Source organism: Calidris pugnax, unplaced genomic scaffold, assembly GCF_001431845.1.
Source record: "Calidris pugnax isolate Ruff unplaced genomic scaffold, ASM143184v1 scaffold44, whole genome shotgun sequence".
Classification (NCBI taxonomy): Eukaryota; Metazoa; Chordata; class Aves; order Charadriiformes; family Scolopacidae; genus Calidris; species Calidris pugnax.
In genome coordinates this window covers 16,239,694-16,263,956 of record NW_015094506.1, presented here as the reverse complement: position 1 = coordinate 16,263,956, position 24,263 = coordinate 16,239,694, and the positions used below count along the sequence as shown (strand labels likewise).

General features: G+C 35.4%; 1 protein-coding gene across 1 annotated transcript in view; it reads left to right on the top strand.

The window, feature by feature from the left end:
- The window catches only part of LOC106901096 (phosphatidylinositol phosphatase PTPRQ-like), a 147,163-nt gene that overhangs the window by 17,581 nt on the left and 105,319 nt on the right, over positions 1-24,263 (top strand). Inside the window, exons 15-25 of the mRNA XM_014963448.1 lie at positions 211-308; positions 4,170-4,332; positions 5,973-6,233; positions 9,096-9,256; positions 10,197-10,308; positions 11,126-11,352; positions 15,310-15,379; positions 17,419-17,618; positions 19,190-19,439; positions 21,690-21,818; positions 23,225-23,371. Of these exons, the coding sequence (XP_014818934.1) occupies positions 211-308; positions 4,170-4,332; positions 5,973-6,233; positions 9,096-9,256; positions 10,197-10,308; positions 11,126-11,352; positions 15,310-15,379; positions 17,419-17,618; positions 19,190-19,439; positions 21,690-21,818; positions 23,225-23,371 (1,818 nt within the window). The remainder of the gene's footprint in view (positions 1-210; positions 309-4,169; positions 4,333-5,972; positions 6,234-9,095; positions 9,257-10,196; positions 10,309-11,125; positions 11,353-15,309; positions 15,380-17,418; positions 17,619-19,189; positions 19,440-21,689; positions 21,819-23,224; positions 23,372-24,263) is intronic.

Below are 24,263 nucleotides of genomic sequence, written 5' to 3'. Positions count from 1 at the left end.
TACAAACATTGATTTTATTTCTGATTCTATTGCTAATATGATGAATTTAATTTATTTTATATTCTTTTTAAGTTCAAAATGAAAGCTGTTTCTATAGTGAACTATAAAATAATGAATTACAGCAGTGTCTTCTGTAGATGTTAATTTCCTTCAAATTAATCTATATTAATTATTTTGATGTTTAATTTTGCATCCACCCCTTTACCTCAGATCCTGATCCACCATCAGATTTACAGGTGTTTGGGCGAGAAGAAAATACAGTCTATTTATCTTGGAAACTACCAAGAGGAGGATTTGATATGTTTCAGGTGAGATAAGAATGGGAAGAAACCAGTGCAACCCTTTACGTCTTTTTTTTTTTTTCCTGTTAATTTCTCAATGAAATTATCCTGTATGTACTGCAAATGCAATAATAAATATTTTTCTTTATAACCCAAATAAGTATGGAAGAGAAATACTCCTATGGGAGAAGATCAGCTAAATACATACTTTATATTACAGAATTTTTTGAAAATGTTTATAAAATTATGCTTTTAAAAGCTTTCAAAAACTATTTTTTCAGCTAGTGTGCAATAAAAAAGAAGATTGCAGGTCAACAATTGAATGAACTGCAAGGTAATATTTTTTCCTTAGCTTTCCAAATTTTTAATACAAATTAATTTCATTAAACTGCAAAATAAAAATTCATTCTTTATAGAAGGATGTAAATGTTTTGTTTAGAAAGTTCCAGAATAAAACTTTTTTTGGTCTTTTTAAAAAATATAGTAATTTACAGGACAAGACTGCAAGCATTTGATACCTCCCACACGCTCCTGGGCTGGGCACAAAGTAGCTCAGGGATTTCCTGAGTGATGGGTTGAAATGGGACATACATAAAAAACTGGTGACTGTTTTTCTCCTGAATTTGTTTAATCCTTTGTACTTCACAATTTCTTTTTGACCTGCTTAAAAGAGTACACTTTTTAAATTTTAAACCTGATATTCTTTAGGTTTTTGGGGCATTAGAAATAGCTATGCTTCCCTATTCACCATACCCATACCTTTCATGATTTTGTAAGATTTAATTTATCGGTGGCCTTTTGTGCAGCATTCTTATGTGGAATTTGTTCTACATGTCTTTTTATTTTTTCCTTTAATCTTTCTAAGCCTTTGATATTTTTTTAGATTGGGTACATAATAGAGTTTTCAAAACATTAATAGTGTTTTCTGTTTTGCTTCCTATTCCTTTCCTAGGCAATAACATTCTGTCTGCCTTTCTGAGTCCTGTCAGACTTTCTTAAAAATCTCTCCTGTGAACATTTCAATTTGAGACCACTCAATTTCACTCAAAATTCATAGTTCATGATGATTCTGGTGTGGGATCATCCTTGACCATTGAAACAAATAATTCTGTTTCTATTTCTCATATGGGCTTGTCTATATTGTGTTATCTTTGTACTTTGGTCAGCCAGTGGCCTCCCCAACACCTAGATAAGCTTTCTGTGTTTAAATTATTGCTTTCATTAGCTGTTATACCATTTTCAACTTGCTCTTCTGTGTTTCTCTTGGCCTGCTGACCTGTGATTCAGCCCTGCACTGCTCCCCTGTGCTTCTTAAGTTAGCTTGTATGAATTAAACAAGTTTATAGTTTTTATTTTTCTTGTTTTGAAATGATCTCCATTTCTTAAAGGATATTTTTTAAAGTAATCCTCTTTACTGTTCAAATGTTTTTGCTATTTCTACATTCCCTCTACAAACTTTTTGAGTGGTGTATTATGTATTATGTATTAAAGTTGCATTTCAATGTTTTTCATACCATGACACTTTTGGGTGCTCCTCATAATTTCCTTTTAATTTACTTGTTCATTTTTAGGTATTTCTACTTTTCTAATTAAATGTCACTATGCTGGACTTCCTGTTCTTATAAAGAAGCTGAGTAGTAATAGTGGTTGGTATTACAACATTTGTAGTTTGAACCATATCCTTTGCAACTCTTAGCACAAAATCTAGAATTATTTCTGTTTTTTCAGTTCTCTGGTCAGAAACAGCCAAAATGCTTGGTCTGTGGGTCATCTTTCACTGCACACTCAACCGATCTCTCTTCTGTATCCTGTCTTTTACCCTCTGTCTTGTATTATCCTCTGCATTTTGCAGTTGCTGTATGAACACGGTCCTGCGGTCAATAAAAAGTTGTGGTAGTAAACTGGTCATTTAACATGTCCTCTGCATCAACAAAGATTTCAAGGTATAGCCTTGTACAGTTTACTTACTTGACTAGGGTAGTCAAGTAAATGTAGTTAGTATGTAGCACTACCATGAGACAAAGAGCTTTGCTTTAATGATCTTACACAGTTTATACCACAGTATTACAGCGTCCAATTTTTTTCCTTCTCCTTTCCCATCACTTCAATTATGTCCTCACCCAAAACTTGAAATCGGAATATTGTTAGTATAGTTTCTTGACATTTCTTCTTTCTTCATCAGTGTGAAGCTGCATTGATCTGAATGAGTAAGAGTAGCCTGTTAACCTATCACAGCACAATCTGCTGATGTAGCCTGGAATATTTTTTCCAAATTTTAAAATTGAATTCAGTTCTCTTGTTCATATTTTGGACCAGTTCTGATACACTTTTGTATGTGGTCAGGTTATTTTTACCATCCTGTGGAAAGTAATTGTCATCTGTAATATTGATCTTTATGGCACGGTATTATTGTTCAGCATCTCATAGAGCAAGCAGCCACATTAGACAGTTCTTTGTCTGAATAAATGAGCTTATCTTTAAATCTTTAATGAGAAAGGCTTCAGTAGACTGCTTGCTTAGTAAGGTGCACCTGCATAAAAGGGATCATTTTACTAATCATTTAAATTTAATTATCCCAGCTCACCAACTTTCTATGCAATATATTGTAGTTTGTAGAGTGAAAAAGCACACAAAAGGTACTTTCCAAACTTGTTTATACTAGATGTAAATCTTTAATCTATAGCTCTGCTTCTCGCATTTTGCAGTGCTGTAATTCTAATAAGGTGATGACAGTCCTCAAGATTTCGTGTGTATTAACAGGTACTGTGCTGGTAAAATATACAGAGGGGAATCGGATCGTTCTTCCCCAAATGAATATCAGCTGAACCAAAGCGCTTTCAGGTCACTGCCATGTGTAGAATATCCCTTTTCTGTTGGAGGAAATGACAGGTGGCAGGACAGGACAGACTGATGTAGGCAGTTGCAAACTGTCTTGATCTCTTAGTAGTGAGAAACCCATGTGTGTGTGCTAGAGATGCTTGTCTAGAGCCCTTCTCTGCAGGGCAGACACAGTGTGCATCTTGCCTTTCACTAGTGCAGCTATGAAACAGTCTGCAGCAACAGTTTTCTGTGTCCACAGAAAGGACTATCTCAGGAATTATTTTCTTTTCTCTTTCTCACTTAGAGTGATCTGGGAGGTCAGAAGGGATCCTCACAGCCTCTAGGACTTAGGTGCCCAAAATTCAATTACTTAATGTCTCCAGCACTTTTATTCTCTGCAGTGGCTCTAAACAAGTGAGTTTTCAAGGTATACCAATGAGCAGAGCTGAGTGGCTTGGGACTCTTTGGAATATCAGCTCTGAACAGTGCATGGGTGCTTTTTGGTTGGTTGGTTTTATTTTGATTTTGTTTGGGCTTTTGCTTTTTTGGTTTTTTTTTTTTTTTTTTTCCCAGAAAGGTATAGAGATTTCAAAAGTGTCTCCATTTTAGAATTAAAAAAAAAAAGAAAATGATCTCATCCTGTTGATTAATCCTTAGGCTGCTTTTCTGCACCTTGGCTATTCTCTTCTTTCTATCTTGTAGTTAATTGCACAGCTAATCAGTACAGCTGTGTGACTGAGAAGTCAGAGTACACTTTATTATCTTTCCTCCAAGAGCACAAACATGTCACCTGGAAGCTATGACCTAACTTCCTTTCTTCCAACTACTTTTAGAGGTTAAAGTCACTGCTTTCACCACTGGGCTATTGAGGAATCTCAGAGTAAGTAGGAGATCAACCATATGGTTGATCAACATAATGTAAAGCATAAGCCATATTCTTGATTTTTTTTTTCTTTAAAATGTGGAAAATATTGTGAATATTTTTATACAAACAGGTAGTTGGAATCTCTGAATATTACTTTTATAAAGTGAAATAGTCTGACAAAAGCAATTATTTTTCTTCCATAGCTTTCATATTATCTGATGAATAACGAAAATGTAATTACCAGAACTGTTTATGACAGCAGAGCTGTAGTGAAAAATTTGGCCCCTGGGACAGAATACTTTTTTGAGTTAAGGACAGTTAAAGGCTTGGATTCCTCTGTGGCTGTGGAGAAAAAAGTCATCACAAGTAAGGAAATACCTTATAACTTGTCTTTATTTCTTTTTGAAAAACAGTTTATGTTCAGAGACATTTAAATCATTGTATGTAAGTGGCTCAAAAAGGTTACAAAGCTCAAAATGAAACTTTAACTTTGGGGGACAAGTTCAACTTTCTCTTATGATATTTTTTTAAACAGATGCCTTGTGTATAACTCACAGAGTTGAAGTTGAGGAGTCTAGATATAGTTGCAGATAACCATTTGAAAAAAGAGGTGCACTCAGAAAATTCTTTCAGCTCTAGCAGAATAAGATCTTGATCCTATTAAGAATTACCTTACATTCTGTTTACAATTTTTTCTGCATCTCTTAATTTCTTGCACGCCCATGGTTTTAAGATTGGAGGATTGCTCCTAAAGAATGCTTAAAAAGAGTAACAGGGATTGTGCCTCAGGTGGCTTAACAAGGTCCAGAAAATTAACCCGTTCTTGCACTCGTTTTTTGTCTCTGAGCAAACATGGATTTTCCAATGCTCCTGTGATTGAGCATAAAAAGAGCATAGTTTGTTTGCAGAAGAGATTTGAAGGAACAGATTTATATTGGATTCTTGACTGCCAAAGCAGATAAAGAGCAACTAAGTGTAATCAGGAAATATATCATCTTCCAGATTTATACACATGCATATCATAGACCTCCTCCCTTCTTTGATGGATTTTATGTGGTTTATTTGGACTATAACTCCTTGATCCAGTTAATAGTTAGGGAGGCTCTGCACTTAGTTGTTCAAAGATGAGCGAACCTCTGAAAAAACCCCACAGATCTAGTCCTGCAGATTCTTGTTAATGAAAAGTGCAGCAAATAGTCATCATCATGAAGGTGCTTTTTATCCTCAAGCAAATACCTTCAAGAGTATTGTAGATGAGTCCAGTGTATGGCTAGATTATAGAGAGATTACTCTATCGTTTTAATGGCAAACCTTTAGGATTTTTTTTCATGCTGAATAATCCAGCGCACAAGGGGATTATGATAATTAATATTTTTCAGAAGGTTTCAAGCAAGATAATTCAATAATCTGGAAGATTCATTTTTTAGGGGGAATGGAAACATTTTTATTTTCTAACCACAGCTGTGCTGTACAGATTAATGGAAGTGCTACTTGTAAATAGCTATCTATGATTTCAGGAACCTTAATATAACCAAAAGGAATATTTAAAAAGGAAAAAAGGGAATCATTGAGACTGTGCATTTTACTGTACCCCTTGGTGAACAGGTGAACCGTTTTCTAAAAATATATGGCCTATGATGGGTTTTAGAAAACTTTTAGCTGAATAAATTTCTACTTCTGTTTACAAAGTGTTCCATTCTCATACTGTTTCACCAGTGAGTAATGTTACTGTTCTTACAGAAGATCTGATAAGTCTGGAATTTTCTTCCATAAATTACATAGTGCATGCAGGAGGTACATCTCAAGGTTTTACCCTGTCAGCATAATGGCACTGATTACTATATATCCATACAAACTTCTAAAATTTGTATGAATATTTCATAATGCTGTGAACCCTCAAATCATTTAAATAAAAAACATTTCTTTTTAAAAGATGGTACTTTTCTTATATTTTAAGGACCATGCATTAAATTTTTCTTTATTAATCTGAATAATTTTCACTCTAGAACCAACTGGGATATGCGGTTTGGCATTAAAAATGGTAAATACGTCCTCTGCAACTTTAACATGGAATCCAACCAAGAGTAACTTCACTTCTTATAAAGCATCTTTATCAAATAGCACCTTTATAAACAAGTTCAGGATTCCAGGAGCACTGACTGACTTCACTGTTACACACCTGACTGCTGGGGGCATTTATAATTTCACGCTGCAAAGATTAAGAGGAAATATCGAAGGAGCTTCTGCTTTCATTGAACTTGTAACAGGTCTGTGTTGTTTCTTGCTTTCTCTCTTGCCAGTGAACGGTAGCTGCCAATAACAGTGCACATTTAGCTTTGTACATCTCACTTTGTAGAATAACGTTGGAATTTCAAGAAATCTTGCATGTAACAGTTTGCTGTGGTTGTGGACATACATTACTTATACCAAATTAAACCTGCTTCTAGTGATTTGTTACCAGAAACATAATTTCTTTGGCTCTGCTGCATTTCTTTTGACCATTTTCAGTATTTTCATTATTTTTTAGGTTTTATCCTGCAAAGAGTTACACGTGAGCTGAGTTTAACCGTACCTAATTCCAGTAGGTTTTTTGCAGTGAGTGAACTTAAACAGGTTTACAAAGGTTTGCAGAATTAAGGCTTTAGTTTTTAAACTACCCCATTCAAGGACTGTTTCTTATTAGATTTGTGATTAAAACTTGTGGTAGGATCTGAATCTTGACATGTGTGTTTGCAGTTACGTAATGATGTAAAATACAGATGAAATTTAAAAAGCAGAAAGATGCACCAGAACTACCTCAACCGATTTCTCTTACTACTTCCTTGCACTACTTTTTATAGGAGTTTTTGTGGCAATGATATGGTTGTGTGACAGAGACCTGAGCAGCATTGGAAGTTGTCATTGACTGACTACTTTGATCGAATGTCATGACATTTGTATGTCTGCTTTTGGGATCAGTGCTTGACAAACTGTTGGTGCTTCTGCCTGAGTCAGGGGACTGAAGCAAGAGACCAAAGGGAGCCTTTAGAATAAAGTGACATAGGGGTGAAAGTCCTTACGTTTGTTTTGAGGTAATGTCTTGAGGGTAAAATTAATAAGACAAAATGTTTGTCTTTTAGTGTTCAAACTATGACCTCAATGCTATAATACTTTAATTGCAATTAATATTTTTTTTTAATGCAAGAAAGATTTAAGTCAGTTTGGTTGACCTAATTGAGCTTACTTAAATGCATTGAGATTACGTTGTGATGCTGATCCTGATGGTTTATAATGGTTAATTTTTGGAAAAGTTAACATGTTGTTGTGTTTTGCACACCATATTCACTGATGTATCTACTCAACCTCAACTAAGTTTCAGTCCACTCACTCAGAATATATATTGCAGATATCAAATAGTATTTTTGTTGGTGAAATTGTGAAATTAACAGTAAAATATTCTGACTATGCTTGATACAAATATACTGGCTCTAAACTACACAGGTATGCTGACCACTGATGGTGTGTGGGTATGGAACAGAGAGGACTGTAGAAGGGCAGGGGCAATGGGGCTCGAGTGAACCACACTCAGATACGTGTTCCCACATACATGGTTAAATCTGCAGAAGGGTGGAACCGAGGCTTTTTTTCATCATCAGTGGGAAGGGTAATTCTCAGTCATGGGATACTAGTAGAGAGAGAATTAGCTTCATGGGACCAAATTTCTCTTTCTACGAGGATGCTTTTATGCTGTCTTCTTTATGCTGAGTCAGAAGGGATTCAACTGAGGTAAAGAGGTGACTTAAGAATTGTGATAACTTTACACTCAGTGATTAAGCACGTCTGTATAAAAAGGTCCATGGAAATAATAGCGCTGATTATTATAAATCCTAACAGTAGGACTGAAAGTTTATAAAAGTGTATACTAAAAGGAAGAAATTATGCTCTCAGTTACACTTGCACACCTCAACATGTATTATTAATTTCGTTCTGTTAAAATAAAGCATCAATTTAAAAATTGTACAGATTAGCACATTACAGACTGAATATAAAATCTAAAGATAATATTTAGATAAATTAATATTTCAGATAGATTATTTTATGGCAAAGCTGGAGTGATCTGAAATGATTCTGCAATTTTAGATAGTCAATGTAAAGAGTTCATGAAAGATATATAATGTAAGCAGATTTACAGTAAGTAAGAAAGGAGTGGAGCTCTTTCAGGACGGAAGTGATATGATATTCAGACGGCGTAGTATGATATCAGTGTATAAACAGTACCGGAAGATGTAGTTTGAATTCTGAAGAACCATGTTAGTGAGGGAGTCAGAGGACTGAGTGCAAGGGTAGTGACAAATCTCAGATGTGACAAATAGCATCGCTGACTGGGCTTGCTCTGGGAGATAAGCATAGGGACAGTAGTTAGCTGGGTGTACTTTCCAAAGTAGAAGGGAGACAGATGCACATGGCTATGGCTTAGACAGGTGGATAAATTATACAATATTAAAAGTAGATAATGTTTTAATGAACTATGGAAGAAGCTAAAACCTGGTTTGTTATGAGGCTTCTAGTGGATAATACAGATTTAAAGATGCATTTAGGAAAAGAAGAAAGTGAGATGGTTTCAGAGGGGTAGGGTGAAAATTTGGCTTTAATAAAAGGAGGAAAAAAATCCAAATTTGGGGGACTTATTTCACCAGACTTCATGGAAGTGCTGGGATTCCAATTATAGGAAAAGCCTAGAAGAGTTAACTTCCCTGTGGTTAGCCACAGAACAAGCACTAGCTATACCTTGAATTTTAACGGTAGCAGTAGTTATGACAGTGGTAGTGCTTGCCTTAAGGTCCAGGACAGCAGAAAGACCAGGACTGTGCAGAGATTCTTTGTTAACTGAACACTGGGCAGAGATACTTGAGCTCGCTCTCTGGGAATGGGGACGTCTGCACCGCATAGCTCAGAGATTATCCACCAAGTCTCAGAGGCAGTACAGCAACTATAATATAATACACTGCTGTATCCAGACTAATTAGCGATTATCCTTCTTGTAGCAAGTAAACTATTCTTGGACACTTTTATATTCAGTTGTAATTACTAAGATATTTGTAAAGAGGGTTATTTATGTTAATGTCTTTTATTCCACAATTCTCTTTCAGAACCTGCAAAGCCAGAAGGCCTTAAATTCTTCAATGTTTCATCATATGCTTTTTCACTGTATTGGAGACTACCGTATGGACATGTAGACAGATTTCACGTGGATCTTATTCCTGATCACGGTTCTGTTGTTATCCTAGATCTTGGAGTTAGGGAGTATCAAGTATGTGCTTTTATTACAGGACTTGCATGGCCAGCTTTTCCTTTATGCACTGTGCTGACGAGGACTTCAAGCTTGCCTCTTTAGCTATTTAATGCAAGTGTGAATTTGAAATGAATTTGTAATGAAAAATTGGTGAGAGCAAATTTCAGCATCCAGAGTTTGTTACCTAACAGCAGGTAGTGAATTTACTTTTTTTTTTTAAGGTCTGCTAGAAGGATACAGCCAGTCACCCGAAGGTTCATGAATAGTTTAACAAAGGAAGGGCAGAGCTATTGAGTAATACAGACTCATTAATTGTGTACTTGCCAGGAAGATCTGTGCTTAAATCATTAATGCAGGCAACACTGCTAAGCCATCAAACAGCAATAGGAGCACTTTTTGATTCTCCTTTCTGGAAAATATAATAATATTAACAGAAAAAAATGGTTGTTCCGGTTCTTTTGCTTTTGTTTTTCATTGGAACTGCAAAGATACAGGTATTTTATATAAATTCTTGCTAAAAAGTTGTTAAATATGTTTACTTCAAAAGATAGGCTAGCTTAAGGGTCAGAAACTTGTGTTTCAGGTTGCTTTTTTATTTATTCTTTCAAAAAGGAATTTTATAATGCTTTACATATACTTTGATAATAATGACAGAATAATCTCTATAGATACACTGATAGGTGATTCTGTGATAAAATTAATAGTTAATTTTGTTGTTCTTTAACATTGAATGTTATAAAAATCTTATGGAGGGTAGTTAAATAAGATGGCAAAATACTGTACTGTAGATAACATGTAAACTATTTTTCCTGTCCTAAATACTGTTGTATTTCTAAAAGCGTATTGACAGATAACTTCCGGTAATACAATGCTTAAACTTTTCAGTTTGGGGTTGGTTGGTTTTTTGATATTCATGATTTTTGCTAAAAGACTTAAATGAATCTATGTCCTATTTCAGGCTGATTTTTCTAATACTCTTTCTGGAACAACATACAATGTTACAGTTTCTGCAGTTTCTTCTTCACTATACAGTTCACCTGCAAGTAGAACAGTGACAACAAATGTGACAAGTGAGTTAATGATGACTGCTGAAATTGTCTTTGTTTTCTTTTTTTAATCTATGCTTTTTTGTATTTATTATATGCACAATAGGATCTGAGAAATGATAATCAGTTTTGAACACTCATTAGAATTTTTCATCTCCTTTAACCATAAAAAAATACACTGAATCTGAGGTGTTTTATAAAAGCATGAGATTTTCTCTCAGATACTTTTAAGAAGCAGCACTGGATATGAATTGTAGTTATATTCATTCATTAGACTGGCTATTAAAGAAAAAAAGAAAAAGGAAAAAGAAAAAAACATAAAGGAGGACAATTTATAAGCTTTTGAAGAATTTACTATTGTGTCATGTAGTAATAACCATATCCCAATTTGTATGTATAATGGTAGAATTCAGAGATATTTCAGAAAAATGTAGCTTTATCAGACATGTTTTGTAAGAAAGTGCAGTTTGGTTTGGAGTGGTTTTAGGGAAAGGAACTGAAATTAAGCATGCTGGAATATCTCAAATATTAAATTGGCATTAAACTTTGTTTTGTCCATGAAGATCTTGAGCATTCCATTTTTTTACATTCTTGTAGAAGAATGTTCCCAGTGTTCCAAAATTCATTTAATCATTTTTGTACCAGGACTCTAGCCAGAAAAAAACTTTTTTATTCAACAGTACATTAATTTTCAGTAGTTTTACTAGTTTATGGTGGCAGATGATTTAATTTCTTTATAAAAGCTGTGAAGGTGTCTCTATCATATCGAAACTTAACTAAAAACTGCTTTGTATGTGTGTGTGTGAATATATATAATACAATTACTTTTTTTTCTTCTTAGATCCTGGACCCCCTGTGTTCCTTGCAGGTGAAAGGGTGGGCTCTGCTGGGATTCTACTGTCATGGAATACACCACTGCATCCAAATGGGAGAATTCTCTCTTATATTGTTAAATATAAAGAGGTCTGCCCATGGATGCAAACAGCTTATACACAGGTCACAACAAAGCCAGATAGTTTGGAAGTTCTTCTTACCAGTCTTAACCCTGGAACAACTTATGAAATTACGGTAAAAGCTTTATGAGTGCCTTTTAGGATTTTGAATTCTGATTTATTGTACATTGTGTGAGTTCATGGTAGGTGCATATAGTGATTTCTGAAGGACCTTGCTAATTATTGTCACCATATGAAAAAATATATCAGCCACGTATTTGTTTGCAATAGTGGGTTTTAAATCTACTTGAAATCATTTCCAACCAAAACTATACTAAACCATGGTTTCTTCTATTGATATTCTTACTGACATATGGCATTATGTGGTAGAAAGTAAAAAACAGAGGATAGAATTTTCAAACACTTCTAAATCCTTCCTCATCTTCATTGAGATGTAATCTTTCAAATCACTGATGCACTTTGGAGATTACGCATAGATTTCTACATATCTACGCCAGATCCAGAAAAGCATGTAGGTACATACTTCTTTCTTTGATTTTAAACTTAAGTAGTTTAAGAATGAGTTTTCTTACCTGAATATCTGTTTATATCTAGCCTGTAAATACCTTAGCCAGGTTTCCCTAAACCTAGGAGTTTTATCTAATGTTATCTCCTAAAATAAAAAATGTCATACCATACAAAGGAAAAGAAATGCCATTCCTTTCCCATAACTTTTATTTCCTAGATATCCACTGTGAATATCTACTGCCAAAATCAGTACATGTATTCTCAAGACTTCTATATGTGGAATTTGTTTACATTGTGATTAGGCACTCCTGATCCATCTCTGAACTCTTCAACAATAAATGACTTCAGGTGGACAGAAATGACTATATTTGCCAAGCCTGACTTAGTCTTTAGTAAGAACCTTAGAGAGGTACTTCTTTTCAATATCAAAAATGAAACAAAATAATGTGTTTTATTTTCTTCATTCCATGTCATGTAAGTTCATAGAGTTCAAAGCTATATAAAAATAGTGAAGTTGACCAGACTAGGAATAGTGCTGTGCAGTGATTCTTTGTAAATGTGATGTTTGTGTGTGTGTGTAAGAAAGGAAAAATGTGATTAAGCCTGCCATTGTGGGAAAGTTGTTCACTGTGAATGTAGTTGTGATGACCACGCTGATAAAAGCCAGTATATCCACAGCTGCAGAAAAGTTTATCCTTTGATCTCCTGCCTCCAGTCATCTGCTAAAAAAAACCCCAAAATACAAAAAAAAAAAAACCCACAAAAAAAAGTTCAGCTACTCTTTGAGAAAAATATTATCACTTAGACTCTAAACAGATAAATGTCCTCAGACAAATGAAATTATTAAGAGATTTCACTTTGCAATTCTAGTACCTTAGTAGAACTTGTATGGAGTTCAGTATTAAGGGTTTTGCAAATTCCATTCTTTATGAATCTTCCCCAGGAAAACCTTGGGCTATTTTAAATCATTTGTTTTACCAGTAATTTTCCTGCTGTTGCTATTTATGGGAGGCAATCCTTCCTATTGCTGGTGTTTCAGGCACGTTGATCTTGGAGCAGAATTTGACTGAGGACAGTGACTTGTGACCCAACAACCTCTGTCTAGCAGGGGCCACAGGGCTTTTCTCCTGTGTGAATGAAAGTCTGTTGGCAAGCTGAGCCCTGTTATGGTCCCTACGGCTTTGGTGGGCACCCTGACTGCCTGACCCACGAGCAACCTCCCGGATTCAATAAGGACTCAGGTGGAAACACTTTTTCTACCACACAGATGTGTCCAAAAAGAAACATTACGTGTTTTCCTTCTCTTGAGCAATTTCCTGTGGTTCTCTGGTTAATTTTTGGAGTCTGTTATGTCATTTAAAAGTCGCTCTTGATTTTTGCATATGTGAAAATTCTCAATTGTTTTAGGGTACCTGACTTAGTCCTGTTGTTAAATTCTTTCTGGGAAATACTGGGACAGTAAAGTACAACAAAGCTTGTAAGCTTTGAATATGGGTTTCCAGTCTGTTTGTAACAGCCCAGTCTTAATTTCTTACATCTAATGAAAAAAACATTTTTAACAAAATAGCAGTTACAGGTGATAATCTGTTAAGTGTTGGAGAGCCATGGATAATTTTGGACACCTGATCATTGATAGTTTTGTAAAGATATGCACTCCAGAGTTTTTTCTAAACTTAAGTAATTAGTGGCAATATTATACTTCAAAGCATGAAAATTAATACAGCTGAATGTGAACTACAGCTACTTGAATTTTGGATAGTACTGAATCATCTCCATAGTAAATTTGTTGTTTTTAAATATTTCCAAGCTTTTTTTCTATAATATCTCTTGGTGGCAGTGATATCTAGAAGCTAGTGGTACATTGTATAAGTGCTTATTTTTATTTCTCTTCAAAGCTAAGTGGTGCATGTAGCTGACAACTTTGCCATACCAATTTTTGCATAATTATCTTATAGTAACTTTGAGTTCTCTTGAAACTACGTATGTGAAATGGGAGTTTCCATTTCTGTCTTAATGCTAGTTTTCCTTTCTGGGCCCTTTCTACGATACTTGCTTTGAAATGAGATCAAAATTCAGTGTTCAGGTGAGGACATATCTTTAGATTTATATTATGTAATTTTAATACTGTCAGAATTTTCTGATTGCTTGTCAGTCCCTGGAAGATCTTCAGGTAGTTTCCTCAGCTGTTACAGTTACTGCAGAATTCATCAATGCTTAAGGATGTTTCAAGTCATTCTGTCTGTGAGGCAAAAGCAGGTAGGGTTGGCTGGCATGAGGTGTGTGTGCATGGAGAGGGGGTGTTTGTACAGCTTAAGAAGGAGCCAGCCAGTGATACACATTCTCTTTCACCAAGCAGAGCATACACTGCTTTGGGAAGTGGTCTTACACATATACATCCCTTTACATCCTAGATTAAGTCTTCCATGTTACCTCATATTTCTTTGCTGTAATTTGTCTGTCATGGATCAGTGCTTTTGTTTAAATAGCTTTACACTCTTCTGAAAGATGCACAGTTTAGTCCCGAAAGGTGATTAGAATGGTTTTCCTTTCTGACCTGCTGGCTTCTTCCACACCTTTTGCCTTTCCTTATCTATCTGTGTTGTCTGTCACTTGTACTATGACCCCCATGTAGTGCACAGCTGCCCCTTCTCCCCTGACTTTCCCCACAGTCTGCACTGTCAGCTCCCCCAGCACCACTGCCATACCTGTATTACCTGACACTGGCAGGAGGGAATGAATGGCTCTGCCAGCTTTAACCTTGCTGGAGAGCTTTTCACTTTGCTGCTTCACACACTTCTCACCATCACTGATGGAATTTTGCTCATGTTTTACCTTTTGCTGTCTCTGTCACTTCTTTGCAAAATAAGGAGTCAGACTTCATTCCTCTTTAAGTATTGCATGCCATGGCCCATCACTGAGTTGAATTATCAGGAAGTCCTATACTGCAGAGCAAATAACATCAATGTTGTGTTTATCTCCGTAAATTCGACCAGTCACAATGTGGAAAGACTCTGCTATAATCATGAGCATCGAGGCACAACCACCATAAAGTGCACTCACAGTTCCCTGACTGTTGTCTTTCTGCCAAAAGACATGATTTCCTTGAGTTTCTGCTCTGATGGAGGTTAGCCTGCTTTTGCTGTCCCTCAGGACTTCAAGAAAGAAGAGAACCTATTTTCCTTTTTGCTCTCTTAAGTTATAATATGAGTAAAATAGGAATAAGGAAGCAGCTTTAAGTGAATTGTGATAAGGAAAAGGAGTGTTACTGATGTAATTCTTGCTGTTGACTTTAGGAAGAATAGGGACTAGGGACTTTTGAAGTGTGGCTATTCACATGTGGGTTTCTCAATTTCTTATACTGTTTCATACTTTTTCCACGTTATTTTTTCACATCTAAATGTTGAGTATAAATTAAGCAGTACAGCTATAAAAAGCATGTTCGTTTCTGTATTTATCATTTAAAAGCTAGAAGGTGGATCTCTGCGTATCCTTAAGATTTTCATTGGCCCTGAAACTATATATCCTATAGATTCTCTGATGTGGCTTTTTCTTTTCTTTTCTGTAGGTGGCTGCTGAGAACAGTGCTGGTGTTGGAGTATTTAGTGATCCTTTTCTTTTTCAGACTGCAGAAAGTGGTAATGTTAATAAAACTGCTAATTATTCTAGTTAAAGCTGCTCAAATTTGTTCAAATAAAGTATCCATAGCACATTTTATACTTGAACAAATTCTGATGCATTTAGAACAAAAATCTAATTATTTTCTTGTTCTCGCACTCAATGGAAAAAGTGCATTTTGTCGTATTTGCTGGTAACAGCAATTAAGGTGTGTGCATATTTTTTTATACATAGTTTCTTATATGCAAAGTCTGTTTCCGTTGGGGTTTTCCTATGCCAGTCTTTAGGTGGGCTGCTTCCAGAAAGCAAGGTCACAGGAGACTAGAGCTACCTATCAAATGGACCCATCTGCTTATGCCTGCAGCAGTAGTAGGAGAAAGACATTGTTGTGGGGTCAGCTCTGGCATTGCCTACTTATGTCAAGACATATTTGTTTAGTTCTGGAGTCAAGTGCCTTCTCTAGAAAGTCCAGTACAGAATGCATTTTACTAAGTTTTTATTTTTTAATTCTGAAGAAAAAAAAAGATTATTGTAATACATGACTGAAATGAAAATTTGATTTGATGGTTTTGAAGATAAAAAAGTACAATTATACTCTGAATTTGCATAATCTTTATCAATTTAGTGTTTGTAGTCTTACTCACACTCCAGGAGCAGTTGAGCCTTGGCTGAAGAGCTGGCACCAGGCCAGTTATGTTGGGGTGAAGAAGTCTTGGTGGAATACAGAATTTGTGCTGCCTTGGCGGTGACCATCCCTCTGTGTTTAGGAGTTCTGGTTGGTTTCTGCAGCTGTGCAAACCACTGAGTGCCACATCTCAGTTAATGTCAGGAAATCATCACTCTGCAGCAGATTTCTGGGAAAAGGCAATGAATTATGAAACAAAATATGAGAAAGGGTAGTAAATTTGCCATGTGGAGCTGTGCAAAATCATTATTTTTAACTGTCCTTTGTATTGTGTTGTTAGTAGAAAAACTTATTTCTGTGAGCTTTATTTTTGACAGAGGCATCAGAGTTTCTCCATATGATAACATTAGCCTTTTACTTTTAGATGCATTTCTGCTCACATTTTATTAAAGCTGAAATCCCTTATTATAAATGTAATTAGAAGGTTTCTTCAAATTCTGGGGTTTTTTTAATCTTGCTTTGATGGTTAAAGAAACCCCAACATCTTGATCAACATGAAGAAGTACAGTTTAAAGTAGAGAAGATAGACAGAAGATATAATTATATAAATATAAAGGCTGTAGTCGAGGAGGAGGAGGACGGGGATGAAAGATGTGCAAAAGGTTCAGCAGGGCCTAAACAAGAGCTGAATATGAGGCTTAGAGGATCTGTCTCAATTCAGCTATGGAAAATCTGTTATTGTTGGCATTTGTATATGTGTATATTTTTAAGGCAGCATATCCCTTTTTTCCCTAGTACAAAGGCTAGCTATTGCAGAAACTGCTACTGCCCGTGCCGTGCTGGTAGAACTAAGAGGGAGCTACAGTGCTCTGACTCTCAGGAAAGTTCATATAGCTTGTAAAATCTTGTTTATGTGCTGCATCGCATTCCTTTGTGCTTTAATTAATACAGATGCTCTGACAAAAGGGCCTGGAAACTGTCACTTAAACAAAGAACACCATTTCTGTTGTAATAGTAAATATTCAAATTAAGTTAAGCTATTTAAAGCTACCAAAAATCTATATCCAGCTGAAAAGATGACACAGGTAAAGTGAAATAAAACACCCAGTGATGTCATATGCTCTTCAACAAGCAAAGGTGGGCAAAAATTTGCTATTTCTGACACAGTAGATGAGTTGCATCTAGGAAGAAGTTGACAGAACCAATCACTATATTGCCATGAGACTGAAAGAATTCTATTTCTTACTTAAACTAGATTGGAAAAGAGCTGGTTGTATATCAGCTATTTTACATGTGTTTGTGAATGGTTGTTGTTTATTTGCTTCAGAGTTTGGAAGCTAGAAATGGCATTAAAAAAAAAGTAGGTGTTTTTTTTTTTTTTTTTCCAGTGCTGAGAAAGTATGTCTCACTGCTTTTGTTTGTTTTGTTTTCAAGCTCCAGGTAAAGTTGTGAATCTCACAGTTGAAGCCTTAAATTATTCAGCTGTAAATCTGATCTGGTTTCTCCCTCGTCAACCAAATGGAAAGATAACTAGTTTCAAGATTAGTGTGAAACATGCAAGAAGTGGAATTGTAGTGAAAGATGTCTTGGTTAAAGTAGAGGACCTTCTCTCTGGGAGGTTGCCAGAATGTAATGTAAGTGCCATAAACCTTTTAAATTAGAAATAAGCCGGAGAAAGTAGTTTTACATTTGAACTTTGAAACATAAAAAATTTGAAGACTCACTTTTCAGAACAATACCAAATACTTTACAAACTCAGGCCCAAGGCTGGATATACTGGTTGAAGAAACCTTTCTGTCTAAAGTAGCTTAAATAGAATACTTTTCCTTGAAAAGCTCAGTTTAATCAAAGTAAAAATGTTAATAAAGAGTCAATTTGGTGGTGATGAAATAGATAACTTAGATTTTTTTTCAGCTTTTTTTTTTTTTTTTTTTTGGTGTGTGAGTGTTTTTTTTGTTTTTATAGTATTCAGTTAGAAAAGGCAAGAATTGCTCTTTTTTGGTCAATGCAGATATAGTGTAATGTTAATATCTTATTTTTATATATTGTATTAAAATGCTGTTTATGTTTCAAATGTGTGCTTTATTCTGTGTATCACATTTCAACATAATTTAAACACATTTCATATGAAAATAAAAAGACCCACTCTTTGCAGGGGATTCTTTTTTAAAAAGTTTGTTTTCTTAAAACAAGCATTCATTGAAAAGTTTCTGAATTTTGACTATTCATTGGATTCAGACCTGTAACCAATGTATACATTAAAGAATTTCTTGAAGAAATTCTCTTTTCCAGGGTTTGTTCTCCCTTTCCTTTTGATTCTGAGCAGAGTGTTGTGACTCTCGGTTGACAAGTTACCGAACTTTTTTTCTTTTTTTTTTTCCTTTTTTTTTTTCTTTTTTTCTTTTTTTTCTTTTTTTCTTTTTTTTCTTTTTTTTCTTTTTCTTCTTTTTTTTCTTTTTTTTCTTCTTTTTTTTCTTCTTTTTTTTCTTCTTTTTTTTCTTCTTTTTTTTCTTCTTTTTTTTCTTTTTTCTTTTCTTTTTTAATTTAAGGATGCTGGGCTTATTAATTTAATAAAAAGTGCTGTTTTAAATGATAAAAGATATTGGAACTTTGGTTTTCGATTTTATTTGGAAGATCATCTTGAGCATTGTGAAGGTTCCCAACATTGTGCTTATTTAATTCAGCACTGAGAAGGGAGTCTGCCACCTACTGAATCATAAGCATTGGTTATTGTAATGCCTAGCAGTTTTTCAGAGGTGTCTCCTAACAGTATGGATTAGGAAACCCTTGTCTAGTTTTATCCATTATATATGGATATATGTATGCTATATATGTGTATATATGTACATACAACATACATGTGACATAGAAGGACCTCACTAGGGTACTTATTTTTGTGAAGAGAGAGACTGAACACTAAGAATACAATCTGGGAATAATTAAATGAATCCTAGAGAGTTGCTTCTGTTCAGGCAGATTTGAGAACTTCTGGATAAGGCAGGAAACTATAATACTGTCTTTATCAAGATGGACTAGCAATGTCAACTAATGAAATGATAGCCTAGATTTGGAGATTGAAGGATAAAAAGGGGAACCAATTTTGGGTAATTTTATTTCAAAAGTGGTCTGCCTTTTTTGATATACATATATTTAAAATTATAAGTTGTAGATGCAGCTTATCATATTTCATATTTTGTCTTTATAGGATAAGAGTGAATCATTTTTGTGGAGTACTACCACTCCTTCAACGACTTTTGGCAAATCCACAATTCCATCACGGACTATAGTTACACCAAGTACAGAGGCACCAAATCAAATGAGCTCTGTTTGGAATGAACCAATTAGTTTTATTATAACTAACCTCAGGCCATACACCACTTATCTTTTTGAAGTCTCTGCAGTTACCACTGAAGCAGGTTACATTGACAGTGCAATTGTCCGGACACCGGAATCAGGTATATACTGTTTTCAAATGGAAATAAAATTCTCAGATTTATATTAAAACTTCAAAACTTCAGTTTGAAGTTATGTTGCAAGATACTTCAGTCTGAATCTTTCTCTGTATCATGCTCTTGTACTTACATGATTACTTAATTTTACCTGATATAATCAACTTAAAGTGTAATGTATCTAATGTATCTTAGATGTAATCTAATATAATATTAATAATATTAATATTGAAACTATTATCAGTACTATTAATCTGATAATGTATATAATATGTAATTATAATGTATCTAATGTATCTTAATGTATCTAATAATAATATAGAGTCAGTGGGCATTATTGTTAACTCCCCTGAGGTAACTCTCCCCTGAGAGTCCTGCACACCTGTGTGCCAAGGAACCTGTTTGGAGGCCGGACATAGAATTGGTTGGTGATTTGTTAGGAAGGCATTATGACGTAATAGATGTTTTGCCTTATTATTTTTATTTTCTGACCTTTCATTTGCTTCAGTGGGAAAGATGGTTTTATGTGCTAAAGTTTGTATTTATCTATATAGCCTACATAGCAAAATCACGATTTATGAGTGTTGCTCTGTAACAAGTCCCCCCTCCAATATCAAGCACCATCATCCAGTCTCTCTGTAATTACTGAAATCCACTTCCTGTTTTCCAAATGTCTTTGTTCTTGCAAGGATCTCTTTAGTGTCACATTAGCCACCCCCTCCGAGTTACCAGTACCTTGTATGGCCAAAACCTCACATTTCACTCCTCCACTGGAGTCTCTGAGATGAGGCTTGATGGAGAGGAATTGATAGTTTGTGACAGCAGATGGGAGGATGGAGAGTGCGTTTATTTCAAATATCACTTTCCAGCTCACAGAGGAGTGTGACACAGAGCTGTTGTCATGCCCATTTTGCCATACAGAGGAAGGCGATATATGTATCTGCCGTATAGCTCATTGGTGTTCCATTTTAAAATGCTGAAAATTATTTCTGCCTTTCCAAACAGAATTTTCTGAGCTGTGCTGAAGCTCTCCTTTGTTCTTGAAAAAGACGAAATTTTTCTTGCTATGATTTTTGAAAAAAAAATGCAAAATGCAAAAAAATGCAAATATTTCCTTTGCTGGGATGGCTGTCAAGGGGAGGATATTTCTACAAAGAGAAAAATATTTAAACCTTGAGAAAAAGAAAAAAGTGGACTCTTAAGATGATAGTTCAGAATTAAGTGCAATTGTAGCTGATGCAATTTGCATAACTCAGAATGATTAAGTGGTCACTACTTACCAATCTAGGGTACACCTTTTAGGAACGACAGGATTTTTCATTTCTTTCATTTGTACATTAGTTTTTCCAAAAGACGACAGTACTTTTTAAGTATGTTGGTTCACTTGTATATTTGTTTAGAGGAACAGTCTGTATCTCCACATTAGCTTAAATCTCACACATGGCATATTAAGACCTGATTTTCATAGAAATTTATATCAAGTAGTTTCCATAAGTTTACTTGGATATGCAGCATTTTTGAAAATCAGGTTTGTTTTTACTCTATATGGATTTAAAATAATTGCACCTCCTTTAGTTGTCTTTGGATTCAGATTTTCATCTCAATAGTAATTTCATTAATTTATCAATACAGTGAGGTATACTTTAGAAGGGACAGGGATCAGATTCCATAATCACTTGAGTATGAGATTCATTTAATTTATGTGAATAGTTTCATGAAAATGGAAAATTGTTCACATATGCAATGTTTTTTGCAAGATTAATTTTTTCCTACTTTATTTTTTTGGATAGTAACATATATCACTAGTGCTGTCAGAAATCTTCACTATGAAGTATTTTCTATATGATAAAAGAACCTGTTCAAGGAAGAAAAATTAACCCGATATGAGCTCCATATCACTGAGCATCACAGTTGTATTTGAACATCTTCTGTATGTAATCTACATCATGATAAAGTTCCTGCTATACTTGGTGTAATCCCTGCTGCCTTTGTCTTTTAAGGGTTATTTGCATACCAGCAGCTCTCTTGATACCTTTTGTAAGCATTACCTTAGAAAAGAAATGAAATAAATAAAAGTAATTTTTATGAGATGTGCTTATAATATAGCTTCTCTTCAGAATACTTTGTTTACAGTGAGTTGTCTGATATGTGGTTCTTGGAAATCCTAATACAATTTTTTTTATATTATATATTAGTATTTTTATAAATCCTAATATATAATTTCATGTTCAAAGACTTTTTCCAATATTGTTTAAGTTCCAGAAGATCCACCACAAAATTTTGCCAAAAGCAACATTACAGCAAAGTCTTTCTCAGTGATGTGGGACCCACCAACCATAGTAACAGGGAAGTTTAGTTACAGAGTTGAGCTGTATGGACCATCTGGTAAGGCTGAATTGAAGTTTTTATTTATTTTTCTCTTTTGTTATTATTTCCTTACACTTGCATTCTTAGTGTCCCTGCAAATCAAGATTGAATATTTGAAAGCAGTGCTATGTATCCTTTTTACTATTAGACTTTGTAATAGATTTTAGATTACTTTTAAGAGAAAAGTCTGTCCATCATGAGGAAGAGTACACATGAAGTTCACATTAGATATTCTTAGGAGTGGAGGAAACCAACTTTCCTCACTCTTAGAGAGATGACGGACTGAGCTTGCAGCTCAGCGCTTATATAGCCAAATCATTCTGTATCTTACCTTTACTCTTTTCTTGTCCTGTTAAAGATTTCTGGATTATTTTCATTCCTGTTGTCCTGGGTTGAGAGACACAGGACTAGCTTTTCTTCTAATGCTGGGGAAAATTGCACTTCTAGAAGACTCTAGTGTCTGAATTTGTGAAAATATTTACTTTATAGCCAGCCAGGCTCTCCGGGATTCAAGGTCTTAGTGGTTTTGAGCCTTGCCAGGTGCAGGGACAAGGAGGAGCAAGGCCTGGGCATTTGACCCAGGCTGGCCAACAGGATTATTTCATACCATGAACGTCACATTCAATATAAATTAGAAAAATTTGCTGCGTAGGGGGCTCTCCCTTGATGGCGGCGGTCCAGACAGCTCCTTGCCCCGGTGCCAGGACCCTGAGGCCTTCCCTTCCTCCTGAAGCCGTTGCGCTCGCAGTGTCCGCCATTTGCTGTCCCTGCTGGGAGCGCACAGCTTCCTGCTGATATAATTGGCTGAGTATAATTCCTGTATCTTATATCAGTATCGGGATTAATACTGGTTCTTTAGTATTGTTGTTAACTATTTCGTTTTAGTCTGTTAAATCTATTTATATTTCCACCCTTGTGTTTCCTTGTGTTCCCCGATTCCCCTTTCCGGGTGGGGAGGGGTCATTGGGTGATAGAATAATTGTCTAAACGACAATAGATTGTTATGGGTTTTCTCAAACCATAACACCTGTGTAGTGTACAATCAACTGTATGAGTCTGTTTTGATGTTTTTTAAATTTTTTTAACTGAGACAATTTTTAACTCAGAAATTATATAACTGCCTGTAGTTACGTAAGAAGTTAATGAGCTGCACACTAATGTTTTTATGGGACCACACAGGGAAAGCAATACAAATTAATTTATATAAGAAAAATCCCCACCTCTTAAGACCCAGATCTTCTTGAGATGGTTTTGGAGGATTTTTTTCAGGTATTCAGTATTCTTTCCAATGAGGTTGATGCCAAACTAGCATTTTCACAAATAAATTTGGCTTTTCATTGTTCTGGAATGTAGCTGTATTTAGTATAAGCAAATAATGGACTGTTTTTATTTTTGAGCTAGGATCTCTTCATCTTCCATTCTAGGTCATATTCTGGATAACAGCACAAAGGATCATAAGTTTGTATTTAGTAACCTTGTGCCGTTTACAACATACGATGTCTACGTTGGTGCTGAGACAAGTGCTGGGGTGGGGCCAAAGACGAACCTTACAGTTTTCACTCCTGCAGATGGTAAGTAAACATAAAGAAGTGAAGTAAATGGGCTATACGTGATAAACGGGCTCAGTTTTCCCTTCAAAGCCTTTTAGGTACTTTGGAAAAGAAAGAATGGGTGTGTTATAACAGTCTTACAAGAGAGGGATAATAAGCTAATGAAAGAAATTACCTGAACATTTATTGTGTAGATTTATTTATCCATATTTTTTTTTCGAGTTTATACACTCTCACTAAATTTACTTGCTATCAGAAGCTTTCAGAGATTGTGAAAGAAATGCAGTTTCTGCCTCAATGAAACCAGTTATTTTTAGATACGGTAATTAAGTTGCAGGCCTCCCACCTCTCCGTTAGATGGCAGCAAGTGGAAGAGAAAGAGCAGCGCAGGATTTCTGCCTCCACACCCCCACTGCCCCTCCTCCGGCTGGTTTCTTCAGCCCCGAATATTTCTTATTAACAATCGGGTTTGACTTGATTTGCACCAAATCTAAGGCCCCATGCCAGTTCTAATGGAGCCATCTTTACCACGGACCGTAGCTCCGAGACAGACCCAATATGGAGATCTTGTCCTGGGGCTGTCAAGTGGTTTTGCCCCTGAGGTGTCTACTCGGTCGTTTGGGAGTTTTGGCTCCCGATAGTCCCCTCACCAGGTGAGAGTCCCTTGCTCTGTGGAAATGCACTTTTATTTTACACGCATGTGAGATTGTGCAGGATTATTAGTCTGCAGTTGAGGATGCAGCCAGAAAAATCTGAGAATCAGTGTGTAACAGGCAGGCAGTTTCAATTATTCCAGTTATTTTGGTGTTGTGTTTATGCCACACGGTACAAATGTGGAAAACCTTTCTCTCAGTGATTGCTGCAATGCTTGCTGCCAAGGTGTAACAGCAGGAGGAACACCTGTCCTTATTTA